This window comes from Orycteropus afer, unplaced genomic scaffold (assembly GCF_000298275.1).
Source record: "Orycteropus afer afer isolate SDZICR_OR568_19922 unplaced genomic scaffold, OryAfe1.0 scaffold00030, whole genome shotgun sequence".
In the NCBI taxonomy this organism is placed as follows: Eukaryota; Metazoa; Chordata; class Mammalia; order Tubulidentata; family Orycteropodidae; genus Orycteropus; species Orycteropus afer.
The window spans coordinates 5,072,011-5,093,906 of NW_006921617.1; the positions used below are offsets into that span (position 1 = coordinate 5,072,011).

A 21,896-nucleotide genomic window follows, 5' to 3' on the forward strand; every position below is an offset into this window, starting at 1 on the left:
CAATGGAAAAAGAACACACACATGGAAACTGAACAACACTCTCCATAAGAAAGACTAGGTAAGAGAAAAAATAAAAAATGAAATTCAAAAATTCCTTGAATCAAATGAGAATGAAAACACAACATATCAAAATCACTGGGACACAGCAAAAGTAATGATCAGAGGCCAATTTATGCCAATAAATGCAAACAAAAAAGAAGAAAGAGCCAAAAATCAACATTTTGAACCAGTATCTCCAACAATTTTTTTAGACCAGCAAGAAAAGCCTATAGTCACCAGAAGAAAGGAAATAAGGAAGATTCGAGCAGAAATCAATGAAACAGAAAATAGAAAGACAATAGAAAAAAATCAACAAGACAAGAAGTTGGTTATTTGAAAACATTAATAAAATTGATAAACCACTGGCAAATTTAACAAAGGAAAAGAGGGAGAGAATACAAATTAACATGAATAAGGAACGAAACAGGCAACATCAGAACAGAGCCAAAGGAAAGAAAAAGGATAGTATCAGGATACTATGAAGAACTGTATTCCAACAAATTTGAAAACCTGGAAGAAATCGACAGATTTCTAGGAACACACTACTCACCTAAACTAATACAGGCTGAAAAAGTTTAAAAGATCTGTAACAAATGAAGAAATTGAAGAAGTCATAAAAAAAAATTACCAATTAAAAAAAAGTCCTGGTCCAGACGGTTACACCAGAGATTTCTACCAAATATTCAGAGAAGAACTGACACCAATCCCACTTAACTTTTCCACAACACAGAAAAGGATGGAATCCTCCCTAATTCATTTTATGAAGCAAGCACAACCTTGATACCAAAACCAGGCAAAGACATCACTCAAAAGGAAAACTACAGACCAATATCCCTCATGAATATAGATGCAAAAATCTTCAACAATATCCTAGCCAATAAACTCCAACAACATAACAAGAAAATTATTCATTATGACCAAGTGGGATTCCTATCAGGTATGCAGAGTTGGTTCAACATTAGAAAAACAATCAACGTCAGCCATTACATAAATAAAACAAAGGAAAACAACCACATGATCATATCAATTGATGCAGAAGAGGCATTAGATAAAATCCAACACCCATTCTGCAGATGTGTATAAGGACAACTTAAAATAGGAATAGAAGAGACATTCCTCAACATAATAAAGGGCATCTATGCAAAACCAACAGCCAACATTATTTTTAATGGAAAGAGACTGAAACCATTCCCCTTGTGAACAGGAACCAGACAAGGATGCCTTCTATCACTCCTAGTCAACATTGTATTGGAAGTCTAGCCAGGGCAATAAGGCAAGAAAGGGATATCAAAGGTATCCAAATTGGTAAGGAAAAAGTCAAAGTATCCCTATTTGGTGATGATATGATCCTATATCGAGGAAACCCAAGAGACTCAGTCAAAAATCTACTGGAAAGAATTGAGAGATTTAGCATTGTGGCAAGATATTAAGATCAACATCCAAAAATCAGTTGGATTCCTCTACATCAGCAAAGAGACTGCTGAAAATGAAATAAGGAAATCAATACCATTTACAATAGCTACCCAAATTATACAGTATTTGGGAATAAATCTTACCAGGGAAACAAAAGACCTGTACAAAGAAAACCATAAAAGACTATTTCAAGAAACCATAAGAGATCGACATAAATGAAAGAACATACCATACTCGTGGACAGGAAGATTGAACATTGTGAAAATGTCCATTCTACCCAGAGCAATCTATACATTCAATGAAATCCCAATCCAGATCCCATCTATATTCTTTAAGGATATGTAAAAACCAATCACTAACTTTATATGGAAAGGAAAGAGACCTCAGATAAGCAAAGCACTATGGAAAAGAAGAACAAAGCAGGAAGTCTCCTACTGCCGGATCTCAAAACCTACTATACAGCCGCAGTAGTCAAAACTGCCTGGTACTGGTACAATGACAGACACATAGACCAACAGAATAGAATTGAGAACCTAGAAATAGATCATCAACCTATGGTCAGCTGATCTTTGACAAAGGGCCAAAATCCATTAAATGGGGAAGAGAATGTTCATTTAATAAATGGTGGTGGCAAAACTGGATACCTATTTGCAAAAAAATGAAACAAGATCTGTACTGTACCTCACACCATACACAAAAACTAACTCCAGATGGATCAAAGATTTAAATGTGAAACCTAAGACTATAAAGTTCCTCAAAGAAAATCTAGGGGCAAATTTAGGGGCCTTAATATATGGCATAAATAGACTATCAAGCATAACCCAAAATACACAAAGAGCAGAAGAGAAACTACATGAATGGGACCTTCTAAAAATTAAATTTTTATGTGCTTCCGAAGACCTCCAAAACAGTCACAAGAGAACCTATAGATAGGGAGAAAATACTCGGCAATGACATATGAGACAAGGGACTTCTTTCTAGAATTTATAGAAAACTACAACACCTCAACTGCAAAAAGACCCATAATCCAATTAAAAAATGGGCAGAAGACATGAATAGACACTTCACCAAAGAGGATATTCAGATGGCCAACAAACATATGAAGACATGCTCACGATCATTAGCCATTACAGAGATGCAAATCAAAACAACGAGATACCATCTTGCCCCAGCACTAGTAGTAGCAAAGTACAACAAAGCAGAAAACAACAAATGCACTACTGGTGGGACTTTAAAAGGATACTACCACTGTGGAAAGCAGTATGGTGATTTCTTACAAAGTTGGAATTAGAAATACCATTTGACCCAGCCATTCCATTACTAGGTACATATCCTAAAGAAGTGAGAGTCACGACAGGAACAGACATATTCACACCCGTGTCCATCGCAGCACTATTTACAATAGCCAAAAGATGGAAACATCCTAGGTGTCCATCAACTGAACAATGGTTAACCAAACTACGGTACATACACACAATGGAATATTATGCAACCCTAAAGTATAACATAGAATCTGCCTAACACTGCATAATGTGGATGAACTTGGAGGACACTATGCTAAGTGAAATAAGTCAATCACAGAAGGACAAATATTATATTAGTCTGTTACTATAAAAAGTCAAGAAAATGTTTATATATAGAAGGAAATTTTCTTTGTTGGTTACCAGGGGTGGGTGGGGAGGGAAGGGAACACTCTTAGACAGGAAGAGACAAGAACTGATTTGGGTGAAGAGAAGGGCAATGTACCAAATGTGAGTGATCAACATGGTGGTAGTGAGGAACAGGAAGACACAGAGAGGTCCATGGGAGGTACAGATGAGAAAGATGAATCCTTTTGCACATACAATACTGTGTTGTCAGTAAAGGCAAACATGGATATAAGGTGATAGATGGGTGGAGAGGCTAGACTTTTAGGTATGTCTATTCAGGTGGGAGTATGCCCATGACCATGTATAGGGTTGGCAGACAATGTTTCTGTAAGTATATTACTATGTTCTATAAGAATTTCCATGTATATAGTAGAGCTGATGAGGGATATGGTTATAGTCACTTCTTGGGCACAACCAGCTACCCAGAAGGATTGAGTAGTTGGACCTGTGGGCTCAGGACCGTAGTCACTATGCTCAACTGGCATAACATACTACACAAAACATTGTTCCACATCCTACTTTGGGGAGGAGGGACTGGAATATTACAATGAGTCCAAATGACTGGTACACCATGCGATCCCTCAGCTTTTACGATTACGTGACCAGAAGAACTAGATCATGTCCAGCTACCACTATCAACCACTAGAAGGGGAAACTGTGTAGGAGATCCTGGATGGAGTGGAAGAACAATGTGGCATAAAACTCAAAATCATATTGGGGGGGACCAGGTTTGCTGGTCTGATAGAGCTAATGGAACCACTGAGACTATGGCCCCCGGCTGTGTTTCAGGTCTGGAATTGAACCGACTCCTGTGGCTTCCAGCCAAACAAAAGACAGGCATATGAGCTGAAAATTTAAATTAGCTATGTACACTCCTTGGAGAGAACAATCATGGGAAAACAGAAGGGCTGTTTATGCACAGGGAGACAGCTCAGAGGCCACAGTGCATGGAGAGAAGGACACAGGGAAGATGTTAACTATGGGAAGAAGTGGGAGCTGTTGCATTGTGGGAAACTATAATCAATCTCATGAGACAAAGTGTATGTGAACTGCTGTATGGAAAGTGCATTTGCTCTGTAAACTTTCACCCAAATCGTAACAAAAATAAATAAACAACAAATACCAGGTGTAGGAAAAAATACGTCTGAAAGGCCAGGTAAAAGAAGCAGACTCACAGGTAATCCAGATATTGAGATATCACACATGGTCTTTAACCATGATTAACTGCTGAAGAACACAGAGGAATAGATAAATAATTTTACCAAGAAACAATATATATAAAAGAACAATAGTAGTCAGAAACTAGAGGAAGTCAACCCTTGGTAGACAGGACCAACAATGAGTAAAATTTGCAGTTTATGACTTCTGGTCTGAGGGTTCTACTCCCCTCCTCAGTCTCTTCAGCCACATTTCTTATGACTTGAGTTGTCAGAAGGCAGATTTTGTTCAAGAGCATTTGGACAATTAGGGAAGATAAACCAGAATGCGAGGAGCAACAAAGGAGTACACCTTCACATCTACATAGAGACTCAGACTAAATCACTAGTCAATGGAAGATGTCAATGGTCAGTTACAGATGTTCAGGGGAACACTCCAGGAGATCTAACAAAAACAGCCAGAGGAAGATGAAGGAACTGAGTGAATATTTCAACTGCAGTTCAAACCAGTGAAGACCAAGTTTAGATTTCAAGAACCACCAAGTTAAAGTCTACTAAAGTAAAAATCAATACATTTCAGAGAACATAACTAAACCCAGAGTTGTTAATTACTAGACATATGAAAAACAGGAAGTTATTCAAAGTCTTAAAACACACACACACACACACACACACACAATTACCAAACATGAAAAACAGGAAAATCTAACCTAGAGTCAAGGAAAAAAGTAACCCCTAAATGAGCGAAATGCTACAACTAGCAGGCAAAGACTTTAAGGCAGCATATAAATGTGCTCAAAGAAAATTAAAAAGAATCTCAGTGATCTCAGTGATAGGTAGGAAAATATCAAACAAGGTCTAATGCATACATGATAGCAATCACATAAAGACAGGAAGAGGTAAAAAAATATCTAAATAGATAAGGATAGAGTCAAAAACATATGACGAGATCCAGTAAGTTCAATAAAATCCAAGAAGAAGGAAAAAAAAGACAAGTTTATCAGTCAAACATCATAGTCAAAATGTTGAAACACAAAGAGAAAAATCTTGAAAGCAACAAGAACAAAAGAAAAAACATACATGGGAACAATTACACGTCTTAGCCGGGGTTTTCTAAAGAAGGAAAATCAATGAAGCATATATAGATTATATTATAGAAATTCATTTCAAGGAAATGTCTCACATAATTGTGAGGGCCGGTAAGTCTTAAGCCTGTGATAAAGACTACAGGCTGATGAGCACCACCAGCTCACACGGCTGCAAGGAATGATAAAAACTTGAAGGTCAGTAAACAGGTTGGAACCTCTTCTGTCTTAAGTCCCACGAACTGGAGATCAAACACCAAACATGGAGAAGTTTGCAGGGTTAAAAGCAAAAGTGAGCTTTGCTAGCACATCCATTTATATGCTAGATACAGGCAATATCCTCAAGGAAATTCTCTTTCCAAATGATTGGCTGTTCATATCATATCACAGAATGGAAGACGATTACTCAGTGTCTGCCAAATCACAGAAAATCATAGATTAGCTAAACTGACACATAATATTAACCATCACAATGCGACTCTCCATCAGTAACAATGGAGAGCAGAGAACAATGGAATAACAACTTCAAGTTCTGACAGCAAAATAATACTTTTAAAACCATTAAAACTATCCTTCTAAAATGCAGACAAACAAAAACATTGTTCAAAAAAGGCAAACAAAGTGGTCTTCACCAGAAGAACTGCCAAGCCAAGAAGACCTTTAGGCTGCAGATTTTCAATAAGATGGCGGAATAGGTAGACAAGCTACACAGACCCGCTTCAACAAAGAAAAGATAAACTAAATGACAGAGATACAGATAACAACCCTGGAGCCCTGAACTTTCAAAGGGAGTGTACAGAAGTGGATTAGGCACCAACTAGTGGAAAAACATGAATGAAAACAGTAAGTATGGAGACAGTTGGAGCTGTGGACTGTCAGTTACTCTAATGGCACCAACAGGCTGAGTACTTCCAAGTGGTGTTGGGACCTGAGAACTGACCTAAAGATCAGCCCCAGTCACCAAGGGCTGCAGGGATGACTGTGCTGGTGGCCTATGACTAGGAAGGAAAACAAGCAAGGAGGGAGACAACCTGAGCTGTGGACTTTCAACTGTCCAGAGGGTGCAGCCACTTTGTTTATAAGCTGCGGTCATTGTGCATATTTAAAGTGACTGAGGGTGCAGCCCTTTTGAATGCGTCCAAGCAGTGGCCTTTTTTTTTTTTTTTTTTAATATATTTTATTGTGATTTGGGTGAAAGTTTACAGAGAAAATTCACTTTCCATACCACAGTTCATACACATTTTGTTTCATGACACTAACTGCCCAGTAACCACCCAGCACCTGTGCACCCCACAGTTATGCAATCCTGTGTGTCCTGCACTTCCTCTGTGTGAATATTGCCCCTCTGATGCCCTGTGGTTGATTGCTCCAAGGGATGGATCTCCATAGAGTATATGGGTGCATCACCCTGGGTTGAGTGGTCTGCGTGTATATCTTATTTACTGTTGGGCCAAGAGCCAGCCCCTGGAGTGCATTTTATTCCAGGCCCAAAATGTATCCCAGGGCCATAGTATTGGGGGTCCCACCAGACTCCATCCAACCAGTAATTCTGGTCATTACTGTGTTTTTGGATTTTGTTCCATGTTTTTCTTCCCACTCTATACAGGATCTCCAGTATTAATCCTTTCCTGAGTGGTTGGCATTGACAGCCGGGCACCACCTAGTTCTTCTGGTCTTAAGGTCCATCATGTCCTTGGGATAAGTGCTTCCAAATGCCCTTCTATTTTTGCCCTCTTCTTTGCTTCCAACGATAGGAGACCATTAGCTATACCTTAGAGGGTCGCTTGAAAGCTTTTAAGACCCCAGTCGCTACTCACCAATGTAGGTTATAGAACAAGATTTTTACGTATTTTGTTGTGCCAATTGAGTCTAGTGTCCCCCAATACTATGGTCCTGAGTTGGGAGATCTGTTGGATCTCTCTCCCAATGTCCAGCTGTCTGTGAGGGATTGCTCTATGTCTGTCTTCTGTTGTTTCTGTAAGAAATATGGGTATTTTATATCATTAGTGTCTGTGAAAGATTAGTAGCCTCAGCTGAATCTATCCATGGTCTAGAGTATAATCCTGTTCACTGACCCCCATCTGATATTATCAGATATTTATGTGTTTATCTATAGCCTGGTGTTTGGTGTTAATGATAATGCAGTATTATGAATATACTGGTATTGGCCTCTGTGTATCTTATGTGCACAATTCAGTGTCCTCCCTTTCCCTTATGTTATCATGGTGGACACAGACTCTTTCCATACCATCCCTCCCCTAAGCCACCTAAGCGTGTGGCCCCCAACTAGCCTGAAATTATTCCCTTCCTTAAGCAAACCCTTGCTTGTCTTTGTACAGTAATGGGCTCATACAACATTTGTCCTTCTGCAATTGACTTATTTCATTCACCATAATGTCCTTCAGGCTCATCCATGTTGTGAGATGATCCACATATCCTTCATTGTTCTTTAATGTAGTATAGTAGTATTCCACTGTGTAAATGTACCATAATTTGGCTATCTATTGATCTGTTGATGGGCATTTAGGTTGTTTCCATCTCTTTGCTATACTGAATTGTGCTGCGATGAACACAGGTGTGCTTATGTCTGTTCGTGTCCTACCTCTAATCTTTTTACATAGGATATATTCCTAGTAATGGAACTGCTGGGTCAAACGTTATTTCTATTGTCAGTTGTTTAAAGAAATGGCAGTGGCCATTTTGGATATTTAAAGTGACCGAGGGTACAGCCTTTCTGAATGCTTAAAAGCAGTGGGAATTTTTGGATATTTAAAGTGACAACATTTTCACTCGGATTCTAGGGACATAAGAACAGGCTCCCTTTGCCAAGGATGGCAAGGACATATGCGAGGCTGAGAACGGGAAAGAAGAGAGGTGAGAGTGTATAAGTGCTGCCAACTAGCGAATAGAGGAACACAATACCCTGCTTTCATAGATAACATGCAAACAAAACAAAATTCGTGGGCAAGTCACTCCAACATACAATCACCAAATGAATATAAAACCATAAAGGTCACAATGCTTCAGAGACAACAGAGCATCAAAGTCCACACAAAGAAGCAAGATAAAGCATAGAGGAAGATGGGACCAGGATACACACCCAGCACACATCCCTGAGGAAGAAGCAGCATTGGAACCCTCTGAAAAGGAACTCAAAAGAATTATATTTAGGTACCTTCAACAGACTGAGAGACAGATCAAGAAATACACTGACAAAATTGAGGGAAACACAGAGAAAACCCTAGAACTATTTCAAAAGACAACACAAGAACAAAACGAAAAATGAGAAATACAAAATTTACATATAGAAATCCACAAAATTAATACTAAATTTTCTGAAATAGATAACACATTGAAAGGGCAAAAGAGTAGAACTGAATCAACGGAAGACAGAACTAGGGAGACTGAAGGCACCTACTTCAATACTCATTTGGAAAGGGATCAATCATAAAAAAGATCAAAACAAAATTAAGAAAACCTAAGGTTCATGTGGGATACCATCAAAAGGAATAACCCATGTGTCACTGGAATTCCAGAACAGGATGAGACAAATAAAACCACAGAGAAAACTGTCGAAGAATCATTGGAAGAAACTTTCCTGGTATGATGAAAGATGAGAATCTATCCATTCAAGAAGTCCAACAAACCCCAAACAGGAGAGACCTCAAAAGAACATCACCAAGATAAATCATCATGAAACTCACCAAAACCAAAGCATGGGAAAAATGAAATGTTACCTACAAGGGGCAACCAACTAGACTGAGCTCAGATTTCTCAACAGAAACGGTGCAGGCGAGAAGACAGTGGGATGGTATATATAAAACCCTGAAAGAGAAAAATTTCCAACTAAGAATTATATACCCAGCAAAAATGTCCCTCAAATATGATGGTGAATTAGGATATTTCCAGATAAGCAGAAACTAAGGGAATTTGTTAAAGCAAGACCAACTTTACAAGAGAGACTAAAGGAAGTCCTTTGGACAGAGAACCAACAACAGCAAACAACAACTGACCATAAACACACATGATGACATAACCCAGAAACCAACCCAATTATGGAAGTATCTAAAGTAAATAAGCCTACAAGATTGTAAACAGGGAACCAGAGACATCGATTAACAAATATGAGGACAACTACAAACCAAAAACAGGGAAAAAACAGTGTAGTTACAGAACTTCTAAATGGTAAGGAAGTCAAGACAACTGTGAGACAGAATGGACTGTTCTAAACTTGGAAAGAAAATTACAAATTACAGGGTAACTGCCAAGAAAAATGATAAACCTTCATATCAAAATAAAAAAGAGGATCAGTACAAATATTTAGCAAATACTAAAACCAATGGGAGCTCTGGTAGCATAGTGGCTAAGACACTTGCCTGCTAACCAGACGGCTGGCGGTTCAAACCCACCAGCCACTCCTCGGAAGGAAGTTGGGCAATCCTACTTCCGTAGTGATACTGCCTCGGAAACCCAAGGAGGGGTCGCTATGAGTCGGGTTTGACTTGACGGCACATAACAAAAACAACAACAAAACCAATAACAACGAAGGAAGTGATAATACGATTCATAAACAAAATGAGCTCAGCAGAGAAAATTATATGGAACAAGGAAATCAGCAGTACCACAAAAAAGCACGTAACAAAATGACAGCAATAATTACACTGCCAAAAGAGTGAAAAGAGAACCCACAGATTGGGAAAAAAATATTTGGTAATGACATATCTGACAAGGGAATTCTCTCTAAAATTTATATAAAACTACAACACCTCAACAACAAAAAGATTAACAATCCAATTGAAAAATGGGCAGAAGACATGAATAGACACTTCACCAAAGAGGATATTCAGGTGGCCAGCTAATACATGAAGAAATACTCACAATCATTGGCCATCAGAAGATACAAATTCAAAACAACAATGAGATACCACCTCAACCGAGCACTAATGGCAGCATTCAACAAGACAGAAAATAACAAATGCTGGCAAGGACGTGGAGAAATCAGGACTCTCATACACTGCTGGTGGGACTGTCAAATGATATAACCACTGTGGAAAGCAGTATGGTGACTCCTTAAATATCTAGAATTAGAAATACCATTTGACACAGCAATCCCATTACCAGGTATATATCCTAAACAAATGAGAGACAGGACAAGAATAGATATATAGATACCCATGTTCATCGCAGCACTATTTACAATAGCCAAAAGATGGAAACAACCTATGTGCCCATCAACAAAAGAATGGATAACAAAACTATAGTGCATAAACACAACAGAATACTATGCAACACTAAAGAATAACATGAAATCTGCAAAACACCACATAACTTGGAGGACATTATGCTGAGTGAAATAAGTCAATCACAGAGGGACAAATATAGTACTGCTTCATTATGGTAAAAAGCCAAGAAAGGTTTATATATGGAAGGAAACTTTCTTTGTTGGTTACCAGGGGTGGGAGAGGAGGAGAGGAAACACTGCGGGGGTAAAAAAAAATCATACACTGACTCATGTCACTTTAGTTTTGTGCATTTCACAGTACATAAATTATATTTCAATAAAATGTATTAAAAAAGAAAAAAAAAAGCTTAAGGCTGAAGGGAAATAAGGCCACATGAAAACTAGGACCTACAGAAGAAAAAGAATCATTAGAAATGCTTTGTCAGTTTGTTTGCATACATTTTAGAAGGATAGTTTTAGTGGTTTTAAAACTATTTTTTGCTGTCAAAACTTGAAGCTGTTACTTCATTGTTTTCTGCTCTCCATTGTTTCTGATAGAAACTTGCACTGTGAAGGTTAATATTATGTGTCAACTTAACTAGGCTTTAATTTTATGTCCTCTGGCAGACACTAAATAATCATCTTAAAAAGTAATCATTTAAAAAAACAAGACTGTTTAGGCTGATCTGTTAGGTATGTCTAAGAAGCAGGGATTGTACCCAAGACCATGTATAGGGCTGGCAGACAACAGTCCTAGAAGTGTATTTGTAAGAATGACCAGGTGCTTAGGACAAAGGACAAGGTTGTAGTCACTTCTTGGTCACAGCCAGCTACCCAGAGGGACTAAGCAGTTGAACCAGTGGGCTCAGGACCATAGTCACAGCACACATCAAGCTCAGTTGGTGTAACATACTACATAAAGTATTATTCTACCTCCTACTTTGGCGAGTAGCGACTGGGATCTTAAAAGCTTACAAGAAGCCATCTAGATGCAACAATGGGTCTCTCCTCATCCAGAGCAAAGAAGAATGAAGAAAATAAAGATTAATGGAAACAATTAGTCCTAGCTACTGGTACACCATATGATTGCTCAGCCTATATGACTATGAGACCAGAAGAACTAGATGGTGCCCAGCTATCACTGTCAACTACTCAGAAGGGGATCTATGTAGGAGATGCTGGATAGAGAGGGAGAACAATGTAGAACAAAACTCAAAATCATTTGGGGGGAAAAAAAAAGGGAGAGGACCAGGTTGGCTGGTCTGATAGAGCCTGGTAGAACCACTGAGCCCCTAGTTGCCCTTCAGGTCTGGAATTGAACCCACACCTGTGGCTTCTAGCCAAACAAAAGACAGGCATATGAGCTGAACATTTACGTGAGGTAGATACACTCCTTGGAGAGAACAGTCACGGGAGAAAGAAGGGCTGTTATTGTACAGGGAGACAGCTCAGGGAGCAGGAATGAATGGAGGGATGGACATAGGGAAGTGGTAACTATGGGGAGGAAATGCAAAGGGAGCTGTTGCATTGGGGTCAATTGTAGTCAACGTCATGAGACAGGGTTAATGTGAACTGCTGTATGGAAAGTGAATTTGCTCTGTAAACTTTCACCGAAATCACACACACACACACAAAAACAAAACTGTTTAAAGCTAAAATCTTAACACTGTAAAACTGCTGTTTATAATGTCGTGATGTAATTTACATGAGAATATACAGCACAAAAGAAGAGGGTAGTATAAAGATTCATACTATTGCAAGGTTTACCAATTTTTATGTAAATTAACACCATAGTGACACTAGAGTGTGACAAGTTAAAAAATGCATACTGTAATCAGTATAGGATACACACACACACACACACAACATATGTGAAGATACACAGATAAAAAGACAATAGAGGAAAAAAAATGAAAATCAAAACATGAATCATTGATCCCAAAAAAGACAAAATGTAACAGAAGGGAAAAGAATGAGGGACAACATTATTGTAAAAGTTAAGGAAAGGTTTATCTATTTAAGGAAATTTTCTTTGTTGGTTACCAGGGGTGGGAGGGGAGGGGAGGGAACGCTGTTAGATAGATAGAGGTAAGTATTGATTTGGGTGAATAGAAGGGCAATGTACCAAATATGAGTGACCAATATGGCAGCATTGAGGATAAGAAAGACATAGAGAGGTACATGGGAGGTACAGACAACAAATATGAACCCTTTTGTACATACAGTACTGCGTTGTCAGTAAAGGCTAACATGGGTATATGGGTGGATAGATAGGTGGACAAGCTAAACAATTAGGTATGTCTACTGGTAGCATAGTGCCTAAGGCACTTGACTGCTCACCAGAAGGCTGGCGGTTCAAACCCACCAGCCACTCCTCGGAAGGAAGGTTGGGCAATCCTACTTCCGTAGTGATACTGCCTTGGAAACCTAAGGAGGGGTCGCTATGAGTCGGGGCCAACTCGACAGCAAACAACAATATAACAACAACATGAAATGGGGAGTGTATCCAAGATCATATATAGGGTGGGCAGACAATGGTCCTATAAGTTTATGTGAATGATCAGAATTCCCAGGTGTATAGTAGAGCTGACAAGGGGCAAGGTTGTGGTCACTGTTTGGTCACAACCAGCTACCCAGAGGGACCAAGCAGTTGAACCTGCAGGCTTGGGACCACAGTCGCAGGTGACATCAGGCTCAACTGGCATAACATACTATACAAAACGTTGTTTCACCTCCTACTTTGGCAAGTAGCGACTGGGATCTTAAAAGCTAGCAAGCTGCCATCTAGATGCAACGATGGGTCTTTCCTCATCAAGAGCAAAGAAGAAAGAAGAAAACCAAAATTAATGAAAACAATCAGTCCCAGCGACTGGTACACCATCTGATCTGCAACCTATACAACTATGAGACCAGAAGAACTAGATGGTGCCTGGCCACCACTGTCATCCACTTGGAAGGGGATCTATGTAGGAGATCCATGATAGAGAGGGAGAACAATGTGGAACAAAACTCAAAATCATTTGGAGGGGGGATAAAAAAAAGAGGGGGGGACCAGGTTTTCTGGTCCAATAGAGCCTGGTGGAACCACTGAGACTATGGCCCCTAGCTGCCCTTCAGGTCTGGAATTGAACCCACACCTGTACAGGCATATGAGTTAAACATTTACCTCAAGTAGACACACGCCCTGGAGAGAATAATCATGGGAGAAGAAGGAAGGGCTGCTTATGCACAGGGAGAAAGCTCAGGGCACAGGAGAGTATGGAGGGATGGTCACTGGGAAGAGGTAATTATGGGGAGGAAGTGGGAGGGGAACTGTTGCATTGTGGTAAACTGTGGTCAATGACATGAGACAAAGTATACATGAACTGCTATATGGAAAGTGAATTTGCTCTGTAAATCTTCACCCAAATCACAATTAAAAAAAAGAATGAGGGACAAAATGTTAAACTTTAATATAACAATATCAATAATTAAATATAAAGGTGAAAAAAATGTCAATTAAGAAGGAATGGCTGATAGACTCAATAAAATAGATGGCATGACCCAATTATATGCCATCTATAAAACAAAAAACTAAAAAAGAAAAAAACTCACTGCCATCGAGTTGTTTCCAATTTATAGCAACCCCCACTGGATTTCTGAGGCTGTAAATCTTTACGGAAATAGAACACCCAGCCTTCCTTCCGTGGAGCAGCTGGTGGGTTTGAATTGCTGACCTTCCTGTTAGCAGTCAAGTGTCTTATACACTACACCACCAGAAGCTCCTTAGCTATAAAATACCCTCCCTTAAATACAAAGACATTTATACAGGTTGAAAGGAAAAGAAGAAAAAATATTTGATAAGCAAATAATAGTAAGAAAGTTGAAATCACCATATTCATATCAGACCAAAGAGACTTGAGTAAAAGAAATATTTTCACAAATAAAAGACATTTGGTATATATACATCTAATAACAGAGCTTTAGACTATGTAATGTAAAAACTAACAGTACTAAAGGTAAATATATACAAATCCACAAATATAATTGGAAATTTTAACAATCATTCTCAGTAATTGATGAATTGATGGAGCTAGTCAAAATAAAACAAAAAAGAACCAGGTACAGAAGATGTGAACACTATAGCTACTTTCACCAAACTGACATATACAAACCGAAATGATCAACTATTTTTTCAAGTGCACATGAAATGCTCATCAAGACTGACCACATTGTGGAGCTTCTATACATTTAGTAGGATTGAAATGATATAAAATATTTTCTTTGATCATAGCAAAAGTAAACTAAAAGACAAAAATAAAGTATCTGGAAAATCCCTATATATTTGCCCTATTAAATGGAAGGGAAAAGAGAAACTGTATTGACATGAATGGAAATGAAGACAAACTACTAAAATTAATTGGATTCTGCAAAATCAGGATTTATGAGAAATTATTTTATAGTTTTAAATGTTTATGGTGGGAAAGATGACTGAAACTGAATAATCTAACTTTCTAACTTAAGAAGCGAGATAAAAAGGAACAAAATAAACTCAAATTAAGAAAGGAATAATTAAAAGATCTGAAAAGTACACCAAGATGACTAACTGATAAAAATCAACAAAATTAAAAGTTGATTTTTTTTTTCCCAAAAGTTGATTGTTTGAAAACATTAACAAAATTAGTAGAACCATAGCAATGAAAAGAAATGTCACTAAAATTCTTCAAGGTTTTAAAAAGATAAAGAATGAAATGAACAACTTCACCCCCACACAAAAATGAAGTAAGACAAAATATGTAGTCATTGAAAAATTCACTATACCAGATATTACCACTACTGAATCCTCAGACACTAAAAAAGGAAATATTATGAAAAATTTCATGTCAACACATTTTAAAAAGTTAAGATTAAATGTACAAAAATCTTCAAAGATACAACTCTGAGACTGACATAAAACAAAACAGAAAAAGTGAAATTCTGATATTTCTTATCAAAAAACTTCTCACAAAGAAAACAAGAGATTTAGTTTTGATGGTAAATTCATTCACATATTTAAGGGAAAAATAATAGCAGTTCTGCACAAAGTTTTTAAGAAAACACTGAAGGAGGGGGAAATTACTTACAACTTATTTTTTGTAAGCTACCAAAAGTAGATATCAAAATCTGACAAAGACATTTTAAGACTAAAATCCTTCCTGAATATAAACAAATACCCCTTAAGAAAATATTAATTAAACCAAACACAGCACTGTATACAAAGGAGTACCTCAGGAATGGAAGGTTGAATTAACATTAAACAAACAAACAACAGAAAAGTAACTTAAAACAATAACAGAATAACAAAAATCAATCATCTAAAACAGATGCTGAAAAAGCTCATGACAAAAGCATTCAATTAGAAAACGGGCAAAACATTTAAATAGACACTTCACAACAGAAGCTACAGAAATAGCTACCAACACATGAAAATATACTTTAGCATCATTAGTACAGAAATGCAAATTAAAATCACAATGATATATAATTATACAACCAACTAGAATAGCTAAAAGTGGAAAGAAAAAACAAAAAAACTGAGTATTGACTGTTGGCAAAGATGCGGAACCTCTGGAACAAGCGGATGGGAATGTAAAATGGTACGATCACTTAGAAAACCGTTTGGCAATTTCTTATAAACATACACTTACCATACTACTTAGCAATTTCACTTCTAAGTATTAGCAGAAGTAAAGGCAAAACACACAAAAGATCTGGACATAAGGCTTCTCAGCAGCTATATTCAAAACAGCCAAACACTGGAACCAACCCAAACATGTATCAACAGGTGAAGAGATCAAAAATGCAGTATAAATGAATACAGTACACATCTATCCAATGCAACAGTACTCAGAGTACTCAGTAATGAAAAGGAACAAAGGACTGGTATATGCAACAGCATGGATGTATACCAAATACATATTTTAACAAAAGGAACAAGACAGAAGCATACAAATTATATAACTCCATTTTTAAAAACTTTTTTGTTGTTGCTATGTGCCATCCAGTTGGACCCGACTCATAGTGACCCCTCCTTGGATTTCCAAGGCATTATCTCTACAGAAGTAGACTGCCCCATCTTCCTTATGAAAGACAAATCTAATCTACAACAATAGGAAGCAGATGTATTGTTGTCTGGCCTTAGGATATAATGTAGGGATGGCTAGGAAAGAGCACAGGTGTTGAAAATATTCTCTATATCTTGATGGCAGTACACGTATTTAGCCTTTTGGAAAAACCTGTCAAAATGGAAGACAATGATGGCTGCCTAGATTACTATCTTCTAAGGTTTCCTCCAACATTACAAAAACCACACCAACAGCATAACTTGAAAACAAAGAATCCAAAAACCACAGCAAGAGCATACTTAAAAACAAAGACTATCCACATAAAGTATAAAATGAAAAAGAAAAATAATAAACCTCGGGACACGTGTCTAGTCCTCCAGTACCCTGCCCTCTCCCAACTTACCCTCACCCTTTGGTAAGCAAGCAAAAGAATATTGAGAAAAAATGCAGAAAACAAAAACATGAGATCTATTGGCAGGCATAAGGATAAAATGATAAAATATACTACTAGCAGAAAGACTAAATACACTTCAAGTCAAAAAGGTATTTTGATATATGAAAGCATGGTTACAGGAAAGGGACTTAAAAAAGCACATCTGACTTAGAACTGGTAGTGTTTGAAATGTGTAGCTTCTCGGGGAGAAAAAAGGCACACATGCCAAAAAGACAGAGAAACAGATTTTGGTAAAGGGACAAGATGCAAAAGGAGAAAATTTAAAGTGCTGCAAATCAAAAAAGAACCAAACAGTTTTCCAAGGGTAAACAGATGCAAAGGAAAACCTGTTAAAAAGCACTAAACAACCAAAGAAATGAAAATGAGATAAAGAAGATGTAGAAAAAGGGTCAAAGAGACAAAGCAATGGAAATGAAAGAGGAAATGAAGAAATAAAACCCATACTATTGCATTCACTGCCAAAGAAACACAAAACAATGTAATAGAACAAATATTTAAGACTATCATTCAAGGCAATTTTTTTTATAAATTACAAAACAGCAGAATCTACAGGCTGAAAGGGTCAATTGAAAACTAGGAAAACGATGGTAGAATGATCATCTTTACAATATATCCTAGTGTAAAATTATTAAATTTGAAATATAAACTTTAAAATCTTCAGGCCTTCAGACAAAAAGATCAAATGTAATAAAAAGAACATAGAAACCAGAGAAATACTGGTGTATCATCTTAAAAAAAAATGCAATACAAAAAGAGCAATCGAAAGTTTTATATCCAGCCAAGCTGTCCTACAAGTATCAAAGACACTGAAAATAGTTTCCAACATAGAAGTTAAAGAATTCTGTACCTATGAATGTGTTTTTCTTCTTTAAGAGTTTGTTTTACATTCAACGTAACACATACATTTAGTTTCATTCACCATTTGCCATGTCCAACCCTAACCCAGTCTCCTCCCCTCCCTACCCTGTAACCTTCCCCCTGTGCCCCTCATATTTATGCACTCCTATTTGTCCTGCATTTCCTCAGTTTGAATGCTGGTCCTCTGGTGTCCCATGGTCTATCGCTCTAAGGGATGTATTACCATAGAGTATGTAGGGTGTGTCATCCTGGGTTGAGTGGTCTGTGTGTACATCTTGTTAACTACTGGGCTGAGAGCCTTCCCCTGGGGGTGAGATTCCTTCCAGGCACAGAATGTATTCTAGGGCCACAGTACTGGGAATCTCACCAGATTTCATCTGACCAGTAATTCTGATCATTATTGAGTTTTTGGATTTTGGTCCACGTTTTCCCTCCCACTCTATCCAGTATCTCCAGATTTGATCCTTTCCTGAGTGGTTGGCATTGGTAGTCGGGCACCATCTAGTTCTTCTGGTCTCAAGGGTCATTGTGTCTTAGGGCTGATTGCTTCTAAATGCCCCCCCCCTTTTTTTTGCGTTCTTCTTCACTTCCGATGCTAGGAGACCGTTAGCTACATCTTAGATGGCTGCTTGAAAGCTTTTAAGATCCTATGAATGTTTCCTGAGGAATCGACTAGCAAATGACCTTCATTGGCCAAGAAATGAATGAGGAGATTTCAGAAAGAGGTCAGAAAGTAAATAGCTTAATGTATTTTTGTAAAAGTAGACCTATGACTAAAACATAGGTGGAAATTAGAAAGAAGACTAATGAATAAATGTTACATGTTGTGCAAGGCAGAAATAATGTGACTAAAAATGGGAAAAGATAGAGAAAGAAGAAAGTAGAACATGCACACACTAATAGTTTATACAAGCAGTGGATGAGAATTAAAAAGTATCAATAAACAAAGCACAAATCAGAAACTGTACAACTTCTAGAAGAAAATATAAGAGAAAAAAATCTTTGTAACCTTACGGTACAAAAACATTTTTTAGATGTGAAAACCACAATCTATTAGAGAAAAATTAGTGAATTGGACTTCCATCAAAATAAAAAATACTGTTAAGAGAATGAAGAGATACTCCACAGATAGAGAAAATACTTGTAAATCACTTATCTGGCCAAAGGCTTATATCTTGAATATATTTTAAAAAAACTCTCAAACCTTAACAATAAGAAAACAGAGAAACAGAAAGAAAAAATGGGCAAAAGATTTGAACAAACACTTCACCAAAGAAATTACATGTGTAGCAAATAAACACATACTCTCACTATCTTTAAAGAAATGCCAATTAAAACCAAAATAAAATACGTCAAACACAGCTATCAGAAAAGCAAAAATCCAGAAAACTGACAATATCAAGTGTTGACAAAGCTATGGAGCACACAGGAACTCTCATCATTGCTTGTGGGAATGTAAATTGATACAGTCACATTTTGGAAAACAGTCTGGTAGTTTTTAAAACGTGAGACATACACTTACCATATATGATCAATCACCCTTAGATCTATATGTGAGTGTATGGGAGGAAATGATACAAGGAAGAGGTAACTATGGGGAGGATTATTTTTTAAAAAAGAGAGCTGTTGTATTGTGGGGAATTACAACTAAAGTCATGAAACAAAATGTGTATGAAATGCTGTATAGAAAATGAATTTGCTCTGTAAACTTTCACCTAAATCACAGTAAAAATATTTTTTAAAAATCTGCACGTTTATTTTTATACCAGTTTTCTATAAATGATCAAAAGCTGGAAAAAAACACAAATATCCTTGAATAGGACAATAGATAAATGAATTTAAATTCACACAATGGAATATTTCTTAGCAATGAAACAGTCTTCTAATATTCAAACCAACAGGGATGAATAGCAAAAATATGCTGTACATAATGTAACATTCCATTTACAGAAGTTTGAGAGCAGACAAAAATGATACATGGTGAAGGACATAAGAATAGTAGCTGACAGAGGCAGAATACAGAGATGACTCATTTGAAAGGTGTCTAAAGGTGATGCACATGTTAAATATGTTGATTTGTATTTAATTACACAGGCATATACATATATCTTAACATTTGTGAACTTTACTGCTTATAAATTATACTCACTGAAATACTATTAGTTTTTTTTTTTTTAAAGGCATCAATATATTTATTTTATTTCAGCATTATTCTCTGTCATCATTTTTTTTCTCTTAATACTTCTTCCTTAAACCAGATCAAGTTTTAACTGTTATGTTTACCTGAAGGATGATGTTCCATTCTCTTTTACTTTATTTTTCTGAAGAGGAGATGCTTGAAGAGACAGAATTTTATTTTCTGGCAGGGTTATTTGCTTTAGAATAGAAGCTATAAAAATAAAAAAAGAGAAGAAAGTAGAACAAAAAAATACAATGATGCCACATTAGGAAAAATTTAAGACAACAGCTTTTAATATATATAATATAGTCAAAGAAAAGTTCAATTTGCCCTTGAATTATGTTGAAATTGAAACATAGCAATGAATTTGCTCTCTGCGTAAGGAATTATTTCTATAAAATAAAGACCTCTCCATTTCTTTTTATGTGACTTTCAAACTATCTAAAGAATTGACAGCATTATAAAAAATCAAGCACAAAAGGTGACTAAAACATGTAATAGTATTTAACTTATATTATTAAGATTTTAAAAACACATAAATGTCCGCCTAACTTACATATGTAGGACTGATTTTCAAAGTTAAAGGACTACATTTTAGAAAGGAATAAGGCTATAATAAAATTAAAAAATACTTATTTACTAGTAGACTGTTTTAGCTAATTACAGAATACCATGAGTAGTTGCCTCTTTCACCATAAAACAACAGACACCTCCAAAAAGTGGCTACGAAAGCACAAAGAGTGTAACAAGTAGTTATCTTTCAGTCTTCTTGCGTTGGTGCCAATTTTAAACACCAATGCTCTCTTCTCTTAACACAACAAAAAATTGAGTACAAAAATTCCACAGTGTTTCAAACCCAGTGTTGTGGGCAGGTACAGGGGTACAGGCCAGGTTACCTGGAGAAAATTGACTGGTCGATATTACAGTGTCGACTGGCTTTTGTCCAGATTTCTGAATGGTCAATGCTGAAGAATGAGAAAGTGCAGTCACTTGTTTTGTGATCCCTCCTGAAGGCTGTTGGACTACCTGAAACAATGAGAACTATCACTACACATTCAACTAAACCTAGTGAAGAAGAGACTTTCAGTACTTTCAACAGTAACAACAAATTATGATCACCCAACTATCAATTTATCTACACACACATACACCTTCAGCTTAGTGTAATAAGAAAGGATATTTAAAATTTTATGCATGAAAATTATCTTGTCCAAAAATGAAAACATGACTACTCATAAATTATTTATTATTTTTTAGAGCAGAATTCAAATTTCCACTTCATATAACCCAATTTAAGTTTGGATCCTGTTGGAACTGAACTGTGTTCCCTAAAAATGTGTTGTAAATCCTAACCCATGTACCTGTGGTTATAATTCCATCTAGGAATGGATTTTCTTTGTTCTGTTAATAAGGCAATATTAGTATAAAGTGCCTTAAATCAATCTCTTCTGAGAGATTTGAGATTAAACAAGCAACAAAGCCATCAAGCACAAATGAGGGAAGACAGATGCTACATCATAAGATCTTCAGGGAACCAAGAAACAGAAGGTGACAAAAGACAAGGACATTTCCCTACAGCCAACAGAGAGAAAACGCTTTTCCCTGGCACCCTGAATTTGGACTTCTAGCTTCCTGAACAGTGAGAAAATAAATGTTTGTTAAAACCACTCGTAGTATTTGTTACAGTGGCAACAGGTAATTAAGACAGATCCTACCTCATCCTTTAACTTATCCTGGAAATTTTAAAACATACACAAA

At 36.9% G+C, this 21,896-nt stretch overlaps 1 protein-coding gene across 1 annotated transcript in view; it reads right to left on the reverse strand.

Annotated features, from left to right (window-relative positions):
• TAF4B (TATA-box binding protein associated factor 4b) overlaps nucleotides 1–21,896 on the reverse strand; it is a 254,922-nt gene that overhangs the window by 156,774 nt on the left and 76,252 nt on the right. The window contains exons 8-9 of the mRNA XM_007935568.2: nucleotides 21,035–21,164; nucleotides 20,243–20,348 (exon numbers count right to left, since the gene is read on the reverse strand). Coding sequence (XP_007933759.1) covers nucleotides 20,243–20,348; nucleotides 21,035–21,164 — 236 coding nt within the window. The remainder of the gene's footprint in view (nucleotides 1–20,242; nucleotides 20,349–21,034; nucleotides 21,165–21,896) is intronic.